This window comes from Macaca nemestrina, chromosome 2 (assembly GCF_043159975.1).
Source record: "Macaca nemestrina isolate mMacNem1 chromosome 2, mMacNem.hap1, whole genome shotgun sequence".
Classification (NCBI taxonomy): domain Eukaryota; kingdom Metazoa; phylum Chordata; class Mammalia; order Primates; family Cercopithecidae; genus Macaca; species Macaca nemestrina.
Window position 1 is genome coordinate 634,548 of NC_092126.1, and position 18,420 is coordinate 652,967.

Below are 18,420 nucleotides of genomic sequence, written 5' to 3' on the forward strand. Positions count from 1 at the left end.
ACAATCAGGTTTATAAATGCAGTCTTACCAATCCCAGGGTCCCCTTCCGTGCTCCTTGCCCACAAGCACCCAAAGTGCTCAAAACCGCATCCTGACTTCTAACACACTGACTGGTTTGGTTCATTTTTGAACTTTGTATAAATTATGCTGTATTGTATGTGTTCTTTTGTTTCTGGCTTCCTTTGAACAATGGTATGTTTGTGAGATTTATCCATGTTGCTGTATACAGGAATTTGTTCATTTTCATTGCTTACATGGTATTCCGTTGTACAAATATACGACAATTCACTTATCCATTCTATTGATGGACATTCAGTTTCCGGCTCTTATGAATAATGCTACTATGAATATTTTTGTACGTTTTTGGCACACGTGTGTACATATTTCTCAAAAGTAAAACTGCTGGTCATAGGATACACAGTCATCCCTCAGTATCCAGGGGAAACTGGTTCCAGAAACTGCCCCTCACTCTCACAACAAACTTGGTGAATCCTCAAGTCACTCATAGAAAATGTAGTATTGTTTGCATACAAACTATGCATATCCTCCTTTACACTACACTTTAACTCATCTCTATATTACTTACTTCATATAATGTAAATGCCAAACTGTTACTATATTTCAAAATTTGTATTATTTCTTTATTGTGGCATTGTTTATTATTGTTGTCTTGTTTCTGAACTCTTCTGTCCATGACTGGTCGAATCCATAAATACAGCATCCAAGGGTACGAGGCTGACTGTTAACAGTCTTCCATGCTTTCTTACACTCTTACCAGCAGTGCATCTGTAGTTTGACTTTTAAATCTTACTGCGAATGCATCTGTTGGTAACATTAAAGGTAAGTTGTGTTTTTCTGGTTTTTTTGAGACAGGGTTTTACTTTGTCACCTAAGCCGGAGTGCAGTCGCGCAATCTTGACTCACTTCAGGCCTCAACCTCCTGGGCTCAATCCTTCCTCCCGCCTCAGTCCCCCAAGTAGCTGTGACTACAGGTCTGCACCACCATGCCTAATATGTATATATATATTTTTTTTTGAGATGGAGTCACACTCTGTTGCCCACGCTGGAGTGCAGTTGTGCAATCTCGGCTCACTGCAAGCTCCGCCTCCCAGCTTCATGCCATTCTCCTGCCAGGCGCCCAACACCACGCCCGGCTAATTTTTTTTGTATTTTTAGTGGAGACGGGGTTTCACCGTGTTAGCCAGGATGGTCTCGATCTCCTGACCTCGTGATCCACCCGCCTTGGCCTCCCAAAGTGCTGGGATTACGGGCATGAGCCACTGCACCCAGCCAATTTTTTGTTTTTTTTTTTAAGAGACAGGTTTTGCCATGTTGCACAGGCTGGTCTCGAACTCCTGAGCTCAAGTGATCCCACCTACCTCGACCTCCCAAAGTGCCAGGATTACACGCATGTGCCGCCACGCCTCGCCTATTTTTAAATTTTTGTTGAGACATAAGTTTCACACTGTCATTCAGGCTGGAGTGCAGTGGCGCAATCTCAGCTCACTACAACCTCCACCTCCTGGGTTCAAGGGACTCTCTGCCTCAGCCTCCCAAGTAGCTGGGATTACAGGCGCCTGCCACCATGCCTGGCCAGTTTTTTTGAGACATGGTCTTAACTCTGTCCCCCAGACGGGAGTATAGTGGCGCCATCTTGGCCCACTGCAACTTCTGGCTCCCAGGTTCAAGAGATTCTCCTGCCTCAGCCTCCTGAGTAGCTGGAATTACAGGCGCCTGCTGCCACGCCCAGCTAATTTTTGTATCTTTTCAGTAGAGATGGGGTTTCACCATGCTGGCCAGGCTGGTCATGAACTGACTGATGTGATCTGCCCGCCTTGGCCTCCCAAAGCGCTGGGATTACAGGTGTGAGCCAGCGTGCCCAGCCAATTTTTGTATTTTTAGTAGAGACAGGGTTTTGCCATGTTGGCCTCCTGACTCAAGTGATCTGCCTTCCTCGGCCTCCCAAAGCGCTGGGATTACAGGCGTGAGCCACCACGCCTGACTTTATTTTTGTTTTGTTTTGTTTTTTAAGAGACACAGTCTTGCTCTGTTGGTCAAGCTGGAGAACAGTGGTGCTTTTAATTATAACTCACTGTAACCTTGAACTGCTGGACTCAAGCAATCCTCCCCGCCAGCCCCCCAGGTAGCTGGGACCACAGGCACACACCACCATGACAAAAGTCGTTATTTTTGACTTAAAATGTTTGTTTCCACTCCCAGGTAACTTCTTTGGGACCAGGGAGAAATCTGTCATTATTAACTAAAAGAACATGAGATTTTAAGTAGATTTTTAAAAAATTGTTTTAAGAAAACAGCTTTTATCAATAGAAAAATGTGAATGAGTTCATTACCAAGACAAAGAACATTCTCTAAAGCCTTGAAACAGCATTTTATTTGTTCAAACACTCTATAACCTGCTTTTAGGTGTTACTAAGAAACTTTCTAATCCAAACAAATTCAGGTAAGATTTTCCTGCTTTAATATCAGTGAGATCACAGACACATGCTTTTGCCAAGCTGAGAGTTTGGTGTAGAAGTTTAAAAGCATCCATTTAACAGCTAGCGTCATTGTGCAAACCTCCCCTCGCCCCTGGCTTTTAAAATCACTACCACCTACCTTTGTTGGCTTCTGCCCTGCCACCTGCTCGGAAAAGGAAGCTTTCAGGGCGCTGAGGCTGATTTCTCTGGATAGCAGCAGGAAAAGCATATGCAGAGGAATGATGAACTAAATCAGCATGAAAAGTAAAATGAGATTAAAGGAGATGAAAAGAAAATATAATAGCAGACATACAAGTTACAAAAGTAGCAAGTAAAAAATAAAATTAAACATGGCAAAGATATAAAATAATCCTATTTAATAATGAAAAGTCTGGTACAGAAAAGTAATCATGAAAGCAGGAGGCCTGCTTTTATGTATTTTACACTGTCATGTTATTTTTGGTGTATCAATACAGAGAGAATGAATGCTAACGTACTGAACAGTCTCCTGCAGACCTATGGCCCTGCTAGCTGTTGTTCACTTACTCATATCAAATGGCTGACGAGCTGAACAACCAATTTAATTTAAAAATGGGGGGAAAAAAACCCCAGTGGTTTCCAATTCTGTATCTGATTTCTATCTCAGTCGCAGCTCTCTAACAAGTAATTTAGGAAAATCTTGGTAAAAAATTATAATCTTGGCAGGGTGCTGTGGCTGACATCTGTAATCCCAGCACTTTGGGAGGACAAGGCAGGAGGATCACCTTGAGCCCAGGAGCTTGAGATCACCCTGGTCAACATAGAAAGGCCTTGTCTCTATTTATTATTATTTTTTAAATAAAAAGAATGAAGAATTATAATCTTGATGTGGTAAAGTGCACCTTTGTGTCTATTACCTGTTTCTGTTGTAGGTGAACTTAATAGAGTATTAGGTCTGTCATCACTCTGTGGAGAAACAGACATATATCAATAATTGTTACTCAAGAAGAAATACTTTCTACTTTTATGGTAATTTTGAAATTATAAAAGACAAAAAACAGGTAACTCTCCTTCACGATTAAGTCTAGAGATGAGAATTTGGGCCAGGTATGGTGGCTCGTGCCTGTAATCCCAGTACTTTTGGAGGCTGAGGTGGGAGGATTACTTGAGAGCAGGAGACCAGCCGAGGCAACATAGCGAGACCCTGTCTCTACAAAACATTTAAAAAATGAGTCAGACCTGGTGGTGTGTTCCTGTAGAGGCTGAGGTGGGAGGATTATTTGAGCCCAGCAATTAAAGGCTGCAGTGAGCTATGACTGCGCCACTGCACTCCAGCCTGGGTGACAGAGGGAGACTCACTCTCTTTCTCTCTCTTTTTGAGACAGGGTCTCACTCTTGTCACCCAGGCTAGAGTGCAATGGCATGATCTCCTAGGCTCAGGTGATCCTTCTACCTCAGCCTCCCAAGTAGTCAGGAGTATATCACCATGCCCAGTTTTGTATTTTTTGTCGAGACAGGCTCTTGCCATGTTAGCCAGGTTAGTCTCACTCTCCTGAGCTCAAGTGATGAACCTGCCTCAGCCTCCCAAAGTGCTGGATTATAGGCACGAGCTACCGTGCCTAGCCTGACCCCCTCTTTAAAAAAAAGAAAAAAAAAAAAAGAAGAAGAAGAAAAAGAAATGAGGATTTGGTGAAATGAATTAATTCTGTATTTTTAAAAGCAAGATTTTATTTTATTTTATTTTGAGACGGAGTTTTGCTCTTATCGCCCAGGCTGGAGTGCAGGCGGCACAATCTTGGCAAACCGCAACCTCTGCCTCTCGGGTTCAAGTGATTCTCCTGCCTCAGCCTCCCAAGTAGCTGGGATCACAGGCGTGCACCACCACGCCTGGCTAATTTTTTTGTATTTTTAGTACAGATGGGGTTTTTCCATGTTAGTCAGGCTGTTCTAGAACTCCCGACCTCAGGTGATTCACCTGCCTCAGCCTCCCAAAATGCTGGGCTTACAGGCATGAGCCACCACGCCCGGCTGTTTTTTTTTTTTTTTTGAGATGGAGTTTCACTCTCACTGCCCAGGCTAGAGTGCGATGGAACAATCTCGGCTCACCACAACCTCCACCTCCCAGGTTCAAGTGATTCTCCTGCCTCAGCCTCCCAAGTAGCTGGGATTACAGGCATGTGCCCCACGCCCAGCTAATTTTGTAATTTTAGTAGAGACAGGGTTTCTCCATGTTGATCAGGCTGGTCTCAAACTCCTGATCTCAGGTGATCCACCTGCCTCGACCTCCCAAAGTGCTGGGATTATAGGCATAAGCCACCATGCCCGGCCTAGTCGTGTTTATATAAAGACAGTCCATTATTTAACAAGCTCTTCCTAAGACTATGAAAAATGATCATCCTAAGACAGAAAATGTTACTGGGAAATATATGAGAAAGAAAAAGCAACATTTTATTTTCTAATAGTATTTCTCCATAATAGTTTCTAAAGTACTTTTTTCTCTGGAGAATAAAATTTAATATTTTCAAAAAGTAATACAGTTCCCTAATTTCAGTTAGGAAAGAAGATGTTTAAGAGATGATAGATATATTTTCTACACTAGTATTTGAGTCCAAGACATTTTCAATTCATTGACCAAAAGAACTGTAAAAAGAAGGAAGAACTAGCTAAACAGTTACAAAGCTTACCTAAAGAAAGGGAAATGTAGTTAAGCTAATTTACAAAGAAATGTTGGTTGACCGGGTTAAAGATGTTGAAGACTTGGCAGGGGAGTACAATTAAGAAAAGCCAGAGGGCGCGATGGGTCACGCATATAATCCCAATATTTTGGGAGCTGAGGTGGGCAGATCACGTGGTCAAGAGATCAAGACCGTTCTGGCCAACATGGTGAAACCCCGTCTCTACTAAAAATAAAAAAATTAGCTAGGCATGGTGGCGGGCACCTGTAGTCCCAGCTACTTGGGAAGAGAATCACTTGAACACGGAGGTGGAGGTTGCAGTGAGCCGAGATGGTGCATTCCAGCCTGGGCGACAGAGCAAAACTCTGTCTCAAAATAAACAAACAAACAAATAAAAAGCTAGAATAACATTAACAGTTTTCTAGGCCTTGATATCTAATTGCCTTGAAATATAATCTAAATATATTATAACTTTATGATGCAACTAAGGCACATTTCTGGACATAATGACCCTAAAACTAACACAAACATACACATCTGCTCCCATGCTTTCCCCACCATTGGCTTCAATATTTTCAGAACTCTTACATCGCTACTTAGAGTTGGGTCAGATACATTAATGACGACAAATAATTTTAACTGCTAAAAATAAATAAATAAATAAACCAAGACCATCTATTGAGAAAATTCTTAAGACTCACCTGGAGACAATTTTCTGGTAACAATTCCTTACTTTGATATCACAGGTTGAGAACTAAGATTTAAACTGTGAGCTGTGCTCGTAAGGCAGAGCGCTCACATCTTAGGTGAAAAAGCCATGTCTGTCAGGGTTACAGATGCCAGTAAATTAAGTTCCGGGTGAGCTGCGCTCGTAAGGCAGAGCGCTCACATCTTAGGTGAAAAAGCCATGTCTGCCAGGGTTACAGATGCCAGTAAACTAAGTTCCGGGTGAGCTGCGCTCGTAAGGCAGAGCGCTCACATCTTAGGTGAAAAAGCCATGTTTGTCAGGGTTATAGATGCCAGTAAACTAAGTTCCGGGTGAGCTGCGCTCGTGAGTAAGGCAGTGTGTTCACATCTTAAGTGAAAAAGACACGTTCATCGGGTTTATAGATGCAAGTAAACTAAGTTCTAGGTGTTGAGAAAAAATGGAAATTTAAATAAGAAATTTAATTCAAACAAGAGTAACAGAAACTGATAAAAGGAATGAACAGGTAAATGAGGCAAAAGCCAGATATCTTTATAAGGAAGTAAAAGACTATGTTTATTTTCAAGGGCTGTGAACAAGTAGAAAGTTGGTTAAACAAAGACATGTTCAAGGACCAATAACACAAAAAGAGAAACATTCAAGGTAGAGATTATTCTAGACATGGAGGAAAAAATATTTTCAAAAACTTAAACATTTATTTATAGGACACAGACTGGAAATTTAAACGTATTAAGGAGTAAAAGGAGAAAGTTAATAGGCGACTTTATTAGATGAGAAAGAAGAGCTGAAACAAACAACGAACAACACTGAAGGGCGGTAAACGTTCTCTCCCTTTGGTTTGAAACAGCAACAGGCCAGGTGTAGTGACTCACACCTGTAATGCCAGCACTTTGGGAGGCAGAGGTGGGTGGATTGCCTGCAGTCAGGAGTTTGAAACCAGCCTGGCCAACATGGTAAAACCCCATCTCTACTAAAAATACAAAAATAAGCCAGGCGTGGTGGCATGTGCCTGTAATCCCAGCTACCCGGGAGGCTGAGGTGAGAGAATCACGTGAAACTGGGAGGCGGAGGTTGCAGTGAGCCGAGATCTCACCACTGCACTCCAGCCTGAGTGACAGAGCAAGACTCCATCTCAAAGGAAAAAAAAAAACAGCAACAAATAATACACAACTGGATATGATGAAAACAAAGCCAGAATAGAGGAGACCTGTAAAAATGGTTTCTGAAATGTATTTTTATTAAAGCTGTAAATCTAAGTGACTTGCATTCTAGGATACCAAAATAATTAGCATAAATCACTGTGAGGCTATTAACTACATTTGGGAACTCCTAGAAAACTGGAGAGCAAAAAAAGGTTAAGAAATAATCTCTCACTAGAGAATTTAGGCAACGGAAAGAAAACCCCAGAAACTGATACAAACTCAACTTTTACGCCTGGCTAAGCAATAAAAGAAATAAATTCATAAGTATAATGTATAACCGCTGTGAAAGTAATACAGAAACTAAAAAATAAATAAATCTTTTAAAATAATCATTTGACAATACAGCAGGTCTGATAGAAAAAAGACTTATCTAAAGTCTAATAAAGTTTTCTATTTAATCTCACATTACAGTCACCGTAGAACAAGACAATGTGGTCTGTCTGGATCACACGGCTTTTGGAACAGTCAAAACAATTCTCAGTTATGACTCTGAATAAGCCACAATGCCTGAAGGCATTCACGGCGTACAAGTTCCCTTCTCTCCCATACAACTAGAATGGTGCTAGTTATGTACCTTCCTTGAGATAATTTTGAAAAAAAGCTTCTGAAACAATTTTCTATGTTGTTCCAATAAGGGTCCCAGTTCAGAACGGCTAGCAAAGGATTAATATGGAAGAGAATTATAAAGATTTTCAGGAGGCATCCAGGTATGTAGCGTATGTTCAATAATAACCAGAGAAGGTTTCTTAGATTTACAGTTGTTATAAAGTTGAGGTTATTAGCCGGGCTTGGTGGCGGGCGCCTATAATCCCAGCTACTCGGGAGGTCGAGGCAGGACAATCGCTTTAACCCAGGAGGCAGAGGTTGTAGTGAGCCGAGATCGTGCCATTGCACTCTGACCAGGGCAACAAGAGCAAAACTCCGTCTCAAAAAAAAAAAAAAAAGTTGGGGTCAGCATTTAAAAAAACACGATGCAGACTAAACTGAGGGTTCCCAGAGGCTGGGAAGGTAGCGGGAGGGTGGCAGGAGGAAATGGGGATAGTTAATGGGTCCAAAAAAAATAAAAAGAATAAGATCCAGCATTTGATAGTACAAAATGGTCATCATAGTCAATAATTTAATTGTACATTTAAAAATAACTAAAGGAGTATAATTGGATTGTTTGTAACACAAAGGATAAATGCTTGAGGTGATGGACAGCCCGTTCACCTGATGTAATTATTACGCATTGTATACCTATATCAAAATACCTCATGAACCCCATATACATACTTGCTATGTACCCACAAAAATTAAAAACTAAAAAAAAGAAAAAGGGCATGATACAAGAATTCGGTTTTAATGTTTTTAGAGACACAGTCTTGCACTGTCCCAGGCTGGGGTGCAGCGGTGTGATCGCAGCTACTGCAGCCTTGAATTCCTGGCCTCAACTGTAGTCCCCCCCTCCTCAGGCTCCCAACTCTGGGATCACAGGTGTGAGCCAGTGTGCCTGGCTCAATGCAACAATTTGGAAGTATTCTGGTACATTAGACAAGTAAAAATATTCAAACACCAAAGTTAAATTTTCAGGAAAAAATAAAGAATACAACATGAGGAAAGTAAGTGACACTGAGAAGCTGAAGGCGGTTGGGCGCAGTGGCTGACACCTAGTACTTTGGGAGGCTGAGGCAGGATGATCTCTTCAGCCCAGGAGTTTGAGGCCAGCTTGGGCAATACCGTGAGACCCTGTCTCTACAAAAACTTAAAAAATTAGCCCGGCATGGTGGTGCACATCTGTATTCCCAGCTACTCAGGAGGCTAGGGTGGGAGGATCCAGCCTGGGAGACACAGCAAGACCCTGTCTCAACACATAAAAGAGGTATAATTAAAACATTTGAGAATTACAGTGGATACTGGGCAAAATGAAGATCAAAAATTTAAAAATCGCCCTAAATGAGCAAGCTCTAATGAGGGATGTATTTCTAGTCGTGGACCATGAAGCCAGAATGGAGGGCAGAGAACTTGTGAAAATTCATTAAAGATTAACAGGCTGGGAAAGGCATGTAAAAGGATCTGAGTTTATTGAGGAAGAAGCTAAGGATGGCATCGTAATTGTTTTCAAATTCTTACATTAAAAAATTTGTATTTTGTGTAAAAAAAAAAAAAAAAAGGATTCTTACACTAAAAAATGCTAAATAACTAGAAAATCTCCACTCTGAAAAGAAACCAAGTATAAACCATAGCAGGACAGTTGTAAGTTAGACAAAGGACTTCTTGACAGTGAGAACTGTTCATCATTTTGTACATATCCAGTGACAACAAATAAGGAATTATTTAGATTCCTTAGAGGCCTTCAAAATACAAAATACTACAGGTTTCAATTTTTAGAGTTTAAATTTTTCCAGAAGGTGGAATGTATCATCTCTTACGACATTATTGTTGAAAAAAGCAGGGGGTTGCGATTTTTTTCTTATAGGGCCGGACTCTACATATTTTAGGCTTGCAGGTACATGATCTTGGTCACAATTATTCCACCTCAGCTGTTTACTATGCAAGCAGCCATAGGCAATGCATAAACACAAGGGATTGGTTATATAAAAATAAAGCTTTATTTAAAAAAACAAGTGGCCTAGGGGCCATAATTGGTTAACCCTATGGTAGGGGTTTTGGTGGTGATAGTGTTTTTGGACTCACATTATTTTGCATGCACATTAGACGACAGAGTTAATTCGATATTATATTATATGCTAACCAAAGTGAAATAATAACTCAAGACAAAAAAACCTTTGATAAAAAAATCAGAATGACACATCAAACAGAATCTGAATACAAAGAATTAATATGAGCTCTGTGACTGTCTCTAGCATCGTAAAACTTTCAAACAATTTCAAGGGAAATCAACGTTAAACTCAAACAGTTTCATAAACAGGTATATTTATATGATCCTATATTTCAGATTGTTAGATCAATTCACTGAAAACTTCAAGGCCTTATATGTACCCCCTCCCCAAACTTCCTGGTGAATTACAATAACAAGAGATACCTTAAGAGGTGTGAAGGCAGAAGAATGAGGCAGGGGAGCAGCACAACCCACTTGATTCAGACCTGACAGCGACTGCATTTCAAATGAGAAAGAGAAGAAACAGAAGGCAGCACTGATATTAGCAACTGTCAGGCAGGCAGATCTGACCAGTGAAATGAGAAAAGGAAAGGTCACGGACAGTCTTTCCAATGGTTTACTAAGCTATTGACAGGCCAGAAAGAGAACACTTGGGGGACAAAAACCCATCAACACAGTTTTTCCACTTGTGTAATTCAGGATAGTCTCAGTACCTCATGCCACACTAATCAAGAAATGGGAGGTATGATTTATTAAAAATGATTTTATGCAGAAATAAAACAGGACATCAACAATTTTAGCATAGTAGCCTTGAAACAAATGAGTCCTGTTCCTATGATGGGGGATTTTAACCAAGCAGAACTGGTATGAATAAAAACAATATTTTTTCAACATTAATCCAAATTAGATATAATGAGGATGTGAGGATTCTGCATCAACCTGAAGGAGGAACCAGCATTTCATCTCTGCCTCTGTGAAACTCCCACTGACTGTAAGAGAGGAAGGTGGAATTTCCTTTTTCTTCGAATCCTTTATCTTTCACCAACCAACATACAGCTGGTTAGACATACTGGAGATATAGTTAGATTGCATATATATAATTATTGTCAATTAAAAAGAAAAAATTTTAAAGTATTTATTATATAGAATTTTGATTATAGGTAAGAGATGCTCAAAACATGACAATTTTTCTCCTTTGCCACACGGAGAGTGGAAATCAGAGAAGACAACACTGTCACAAAGGGCACTGGGTAAGGTTTTACCTATTAAAACAACAAAATGCCAAGAGCTTAAAAATAGTGAAGTCTTTATAAGTAATTTTTAAAAATTTAAACTAGGACAACAAATTTCTAAACCATGAGATAAATGAACAAGAAAACAAATGGGTGTTTAGGAAAAGGTATGTATATGGTCAATAAAATAAATACGACTGTATTTTTAATGAGAATTAACATATTTTTATTTGACAAAAGAAGCATGTTAACACACAATGTATTACATGTATCACAAAATCTATCTTAAGGCAGCAAATAGTGAAGATAAAAATATACCACAGAACACAACTGTGACAATGGTAACACACTGTGTATGCTTCTGGGGTTTAGATTGCCTGGGCCTACTTTTTAATCAGAGGTACTGGAACGACTGTCAATGTCAAATATGAAAAGGAAAACTAGGAGTGGATGAAGAAGAGGTAAAATGAGCCTCATGAGACCTGATACAGACGAAAGCAACATGAGCTTGAGGGGTAGCCCGAAGAGAATGTCAGCGTAACTGATATTAGCTGTTATAAATCTTTATTTCAAATCCTATGTTTCAAGGTCTTTAGATCAAATTCAGCATTTACCTTAGGATATCATTCATCAGACCTTTTCATCATGAAACAATATAATAACCAGTAGATACACAGAATTTATGTGTTCATTCAGGAAATATTTACTGACCACCTAATATATCCCAGGAACGGTGGTAGGGATGGAGTAAATTAAGTATATTAAGACAAAATAAAATATCCTTGTGCTCATGAAGCTTGTAGTCCAGTAGTCCAAAAGAAAAGAGATAATAAAAGAATAAACAAGCTGGGCACAGTGGCTCATGCCTGTAATCTCAGCACTTTGGGAGGCTGGGGCAGGAGGATTGCTTGAGCCCTGGAGTTAGAGACCAGCCTGAGCAACACAGTGAGACCCTGACTCTACAAAAAATTTAAAAATTAGCCACGTGTGGCACGAGCACCTGTAGTCCCAGCTACTCAGGAGGCTGATGCTTCAAGGAACCATGTTCATGCCACTGCACTCCAGCCTGGGCAACAGAGGGAGACTCTGTCACAAAATAATTAAATAAATAAATAAAAATTTTTTAAAAAGTAAAATTAAATTAAAAATAAAATAAAAATAAAAAATAATAAACACCCAAATAAAAGCACCATGATTTAAAAAAAACTGCTGTGACAACAGTAACACACCAAGTATACTTCCTGGGCCTCCTTTTCATCAAATGTACTAGAGCTCCTGTCAGTTTATTTAACTGTCCAGCTGTGGGCTGACGTAAGGGCAGTGAGCTGCAGAAAAGCCATGTTAAAGATGGGACACTCCAACAAATACCTGAGAGATGAACAGGAATTAATCAAGGGGTATATGCAGGGAGGAAAAGGCATTCTATGTAAAAGAAACAGCATTTGCAAAGGTCTGAGATGGGAAAGGGCTTATGATATTTGAAGAGTTGGAAAAATGCTGGTATAGCAAGAGCCCAGAGAGGAGACTGGAGATGGAGGCAGTAGACAGAGCACGAAGGAGCTTTGAGGCCACATTTAGACTCCACTCGAAGCAATAGGAAGCCTTCTGAAGCATAGTTTTGATAAGATGAGGTTTTATTTAAAATATGACTCTTTTTGCACAGTGTTGGTTGGACATTATTTGGCATACAAAGAAATGTGAGATGTGCTTTTAAAGGTCATCATACTTAGAAGAAATTCCTTGCTTTTAAAGGCCATCTAATTTAGAGGATCAGATATGAATACTGGTAGCTAAAACATAAGGGAATGTGTTTTGACAAATGGCTGAAGGGAATTTCAAGTTACACACTAAGGGGATTTTGCTGTTGTTGTTTTTCTAAATTCCACTATTTCCTTGACAAAAGAGTCTTGGCACTCAGACTTATACTACTTATTACATGTGTTATTAACCCTTCAGTTTCCTAAACGGTTTCCAGCTACAGCCCGGTGTTGAATGCAGGTCCTCCGATAAGTCAGACAGATGTGGATTCCCAGCCTTGCACTTACTATCTATGCGACCTTGGACAAGCCACATTCTGGGCCTCAGAAATCATCTGTAAAAACGTGCTAAATTTAACTTTCACTCTTAAGGTTGCTGTGAGGAACAAACGAGATAATTTTGGTAAGTGTTTGGATCATCGGAGGCTCTCAATATTTGTCTAATTTTTAACTTGTTATTTGCTTCTTAGGCCAATTCACTTACACTAAAACTCTAGAGTCTGATGATTGTATTCACCTATAAGACTGCCCAGTTAAAAGGTGTTTTATCCATCTCAAAGGAAAGGAAGATTGCAGAATACACAGAAGTGTGAACAGACCATGGAAGTTTGTGTCACAGGAATGTCACGCTGAAGCATGCAGCTCATGCAGTAGTAGTTACTAGCACGAGACAGAACTGCTGTAGATACGAGACTTCTGAACCGCACTACTATGAAAAAAATAACATAAAACATGATGGGGAAAGAAATTCTATAAACGGTTAGAATTCTCTCGCAAGGCTAATAAAAGTAAGGCTTTAAATAAACTTTCCATCTTATACTCATTTTCAGCTGATGAAACAGGCAATAAAAGTAAACCAGTGTTAAACATGATCAGTAGTTGTTTCCTTAAGTTTAAAAAATGAACATGAAGGAATAATCTTGAGATGTAAGTATTTAAAACCAAAGTGAAGGATTTTCTGTAGCTGAAAATACATAATAAAATAGGATGTCAAATACACAGTTGTGCAATCAGTGTCATGGGCCACCTTAACATACAGGTGACCCATGCGCCAAATTAATGATGAATAAAGTAAGTGCTCCTGGAATTAGACACATTTAAAACATGAATATTATGTTATGCCTCTGTCCCCAGCACACACACAAAGCCAATATGGTTCTCAATGCAAATGTTTGACTCTTGGTGGCCCTGACAAAGACATGAGCCGCAGGACTCTGACTTTGAAACACTGGGTCAGTCACAAATAGTCATGTGGGAAAATGGTTTAGTTCTTTATAAAGCATTTAGTAATGATGCTCATCATGTTTTATGGTATTTAGATATAGTTTCTGAATAAAAAGTACAAGAGCTATCCTTTAATCTCTAAACACAGAAACGTAAAACTCCATTTTGTGCGAAACTCTTACCACTAACAAGGCACTATCATCAGTGTGCTGAGACCTTCTGGATGGGAAGGGGCACTGGAGAGGTGAGAAAAATGAAGCAATGTCAAAAACAAACTACGCACACGTGTGACGTATTTCACAAATACACACACAAGGAAAGAGACATATTAAGACATACTTTTGAAGATGTTGACATAGAGGACCACATTCACAATCATCTGGAATTCACGCATTATAATAGTCAGTAAGCTGGTTCTGAGTACTGATATTCTCCCAGAGTTTAAACAACTTCAAATTGGATCTTACTGCCTAAAACCTTCCAAAGCAAGGAGGGAGCAGAAAGCTGGAGAGAGACGTAACAATAACATAAAGAACCTGCAGTCATTTAGTGAGCCAGTGACAGACGAGTAGCCCAGGGGTCATAATTTCTAGTCTAAGTATCTCTTCATTTTCTTTCTCAAGCAAAATGAAAAGTACGATTACAATTTTTAGAACTGTTTATGTTCTTTTCCTGTGGAGCTTTAGTTTTCTTGAGAATGAATTACTTGAAAACAATCATCAAGAAGGAAATATTGGGTAAAAAAGAAAACATATATTAAATTTATCAAACTTTGGTTGTCAAAAATGTGTTAGAATTACTACCAGGTGAAGAAAACACAAGTGACCAGGCTGGAGTCAATCTTTCAGGTATTATACAAATATATAATGTTCTAACACAAAAAAAACTAGTAGTAGTTCTATGATAAAATTTTTAAAAAACCTCTATAATGGACAACTGAAAACATTTCAAACAATACACTTTCCCTTACCAGAAACACTTGTGCTTTAAAAAACCTTTATCATGGACAACTGAACGCATTTCAAACAATACACTTTCCCTTACCAGAAACTCTTGTGCTTTAAAAACACAGAAAATTGCTACTTGTAAAGCCCCAGGTGTTAGGTTTTCAAATAACTTATTTTATGAAAAGCAAAGTCAAAATTCACATGAAACAACGCTTTTATGCATTTTTCAAGGAGGTAATGATCATAAATTGAAAAAACTGGGTCAGGCGCAGTGGCTCACGCCTGAAATTCCAGCACTTTGGGAGGCCAAGGCGGGAGGATCACAAGGTCAGGAGTTCGAGACCAGCCTGACCAACATGGTGAAACCCTGTCTCTACTGAAAATACAAAAATTAGCCGGGCATGGTGGTGGGCGCCTGTAATCTCAGCTACTCAGAGGCTGAGGCAAGAGAATCACTTGAACCCGGGAGGTGGAAGTTGCAGTGAGCCAGTATCGCGCCACTGCACTCCAGCCTGGGTGACAGCGTGAGACTCCGTCTCAAAAAAAAGAAAAAGAAAGGAACAAAAAAAAAAAGAAAGAAAAAACTGGAAGGCTTTTAAAGGGAAAATGGTTAATGAGAAAGCCAACTACAATAAAAACATTTAGTAAAAGCTTCATTTTAACAGATCAAAATAGGTGTGTAGATTTTTCAAAGGTTAAGTGATTTATTTTCTGTTAATCTGTAACAAAAATGTACTATTTGATACTATGAAATAAGCGTTATCACTGATAACACTGAATCTGAAATACTATGTAAGAGTTTTTTTGTTCAGTAGCCGCTCCATTTACCTGCACCAGGTAAAGCTCCTAGGACTCTACACACCACGCTTCAGAAATGGAGGAGGGGGATGGTGCCTCTGGTGGGGGTCAGGGAGGGAAATATAATCTCTAGATGGATGTGTATAGCTGAAAAAAGCCTTGATCCATAGATTCTAATAAACTCCTTGGCTTGTATCATCTCCCTCATAAGCAGAATTTTGTGAGGGGGAAAAAGAAAAGTGGCAATATTCAAAAAGCACTGAAAAGATGATAATTACATGTAAACATTTCATTTGCATTGCAAAAATAATCAATTTCAAAGAAAAGGTGATTACTTCAACTTACCTCACCATCTAGGAGGGGTTGCTGTTTTTGTGGACTTTGTGATGCTTTTTGCTATATAACCCCAAAACCCCCCAAAAAAGGAAGCTGGTTAGAGTCTGGAACACGGAAAATAAAAAATTACATTTACTAAAATAATCACTCACATTAATTTTTCTACCTCTTGTATATAGCATTTTTCTAGATTTACTAGTTAGAACATGTTTAGTTAGAAATTTTAAAAACTATACATATACCTACAGAAACACGTTTACAATCAGAATACTGACCTTCCCTCAGTGAACTTATTCTCCCTCTCTAATGGCTTCAGTATCACTTGAATGGTAATAACTTTAGCTAGAAGCAAATCTCAGGTTTGTGTTTTCAACTGCCTGTGGAAACTCTCTACTTGGAAACCCCACTCCAACTCATATCTGACATATTCAAAAACAAACTCACAATGTCCCATACTAACTGGCTATTTTCTCCAATGTGTGATATCTAATCATCTAATAATAACATGATAGCATTGCTGTGGTCCCTGCTTTACAATGTACTCTACCACGTCACTGTGTACACAGTATTTCAGTGATTCTTCTACTGTGTGAGATAAAATATCATCATCATATTCAGTTAGAGATGAGAAAATCGAGGAGAGGCTATGTGGCACGTGCAAGGTCTCCAAGTTCGTAAGTAGCACAACTGAGGTTTGCGCCTGTCTTCCAACGGCAGAGCCTGCGCTCTTTCCACAATGCGAGCCCCTCATTTGAAACCATTCTTTTAGCCTCCAAACCTTGCCTTGGGAGCTTCTTTTCTTTCACCCTCTTCAGCGATTTATTCATCATCTCTCTTACAGGGAATTCAGCAAATCCACTTTATGATAGTAATAGGGGATATAGCATCTACCATACTAGTATTAAGCATTAAGTATATCCATAATAATTCTGAAATAGTTAATATTTCAGAGTTAAATATCACACACAGGAGGAAGCTAAAGGCATAAAATGGCTCAGCAACTTTCTAAAAGTCAAGCACACAGCAAGTGGCAAAGCTGGACTCAAATTCAGAAATTTCTGAATTTAGGCTCTTGTCTCTGTGCAATACTGCCGACCCTTAGTACCCTCAGAAGCCATCTGGTTTTTATGCCTTATTTCACACCCTAGTCTAACTACTGCAGTTTCTCTCTTCTTTAGTTTCCTCTTTCTAGTCTCTTTCTTCCTAACCGATTCTAACACGAGTACATGCGTTCTTCAGAAGTCTCTCTCGTCTTTTTCCTGCTTTGAAACTCAGCATTCTCTTTTACTTAACACATCAAGATCCAGCACTAATCTGACATTTAATCAAGACTCTCTACAAGTTGACTATCTCTTACTAGCTGTGTGACTTCTGTAGAAGGCAAACTGAATGAGTTAATTTATGCAAAGCACATAGAACAGCATTTAGGATTCAGTGTTAACCATTATTACCGAGAGGCGGCATGGACTGTGCTCACAAAACAGGCTTTGGAGCCAACCTGCCTTGTTCTAATAATAGGATTTTAATCCTGCCACTTACTGAGTATTTAATCTTAGTAAACTGCTATTCTCTCTGAGCTTGTTCATAAAAAGAAAAAAATGGTACCTAAAGAGATTGCTGGAGAATTAAATGAGTAAATATATATAATGTACTTAAAATAGTGCCTGGTACATAATAAGCACTCAATAAGTTTTAAGTATTATCATCATCTCAATAATTCGTTTTTCCCGTAAGTCTTCAATACCAACTCTCTAGGCCAGCTGGTATTTCCTGCAAGTACCATTATTTTAAACCTACAAATCATACAAGGTCATTCCTAGTTCCCATCCTGTTTAGATTTCCTCAGCCTAGATCGAACCCCCCTTTACACCATCATCCAGTCTATTCTTCCTGGCTATATCCTACATACTCATTCTTCAGGGTCCCGTATCATTTCTTTTTGAGGTCAATTCTGATGATACTTGTTCTCTAAGTCTTCTATTGTCTTGAATATAAAACAAGCACTTTTATTACAAGCTGTCTTATTTTCTGTTTTTTTCTGTGATAAGGTCTAAGCTGTGCCTGGTGGGCAGGGCTTGTATTTTATGCATCTTTATATTCCTTGTACAACCAGCATTCCATAAAGGTCTTTCAAGTCGAATGGACGAACAAAGTTAGGCTTTCAGGAGTCTAGGTTTGCCTCCTGATTATGAAAAGGAATTTACTATAAATGACTACATTGCTTAATTTTCCTACACCTGCAGCTTCCTCATCTATGAAACCTGAACACCTCCAAATGACCTAAGAAGAATAAACCAATGAAGTATTTTCATTAGTTTCAAAAGAACTATATAAAAAATTTTTATGTAGTAACAAATCAGGCAGGGATTTAAGGGAAAGAGAAATGGTTGGACAAATTAGGAGAAACAGTATGTGGGTATTAGATGACTTGCACAAAAAGACAATGACAGAGATAAAGGAGGCCAGGAGAACATGGCCATCAGCACAT

General features: G+C 39.2%; 1 protein-coding gene across 13 annotated transcripts in view; it reads right to left on the minus strand.

The window, feature by feature from the left end:
- LOC105470755 (leucine rich repeats and calponin homology domain containing 3) overlaps positions 1–18,420 on the minus strand; it is a 101,725-nt gene that overhangs the window by 17,422 nt on the left and 65,883 nt on the right. For 4 of the 13 annotated variants that reach the window (XM_011722941.3, XM_071090528.1, XM_011722937.3 and 1 more), the window contains exons 13-17: positions 15,942–15,992; positions 14,034–14,087; positions 10,062–10,133; positions 3,374–3,422; positions 2,617–2,724 (exon numbers count right to left, since the gene is read on the minus strand). In XM_011722941.3, coding sequence (XP_011721243.2) covers positions 2,617–2,724; positions 3,374–3,422; positions 10,062–10,133; positions 14,034–14,087; positions 15,942–15,992 — 334 coding nt within the window. The other 9 variants (XM_011722940.3, XM_071090525.1, XM_071090524.1 and 6 more) reach the window with 8 other exon arrangements.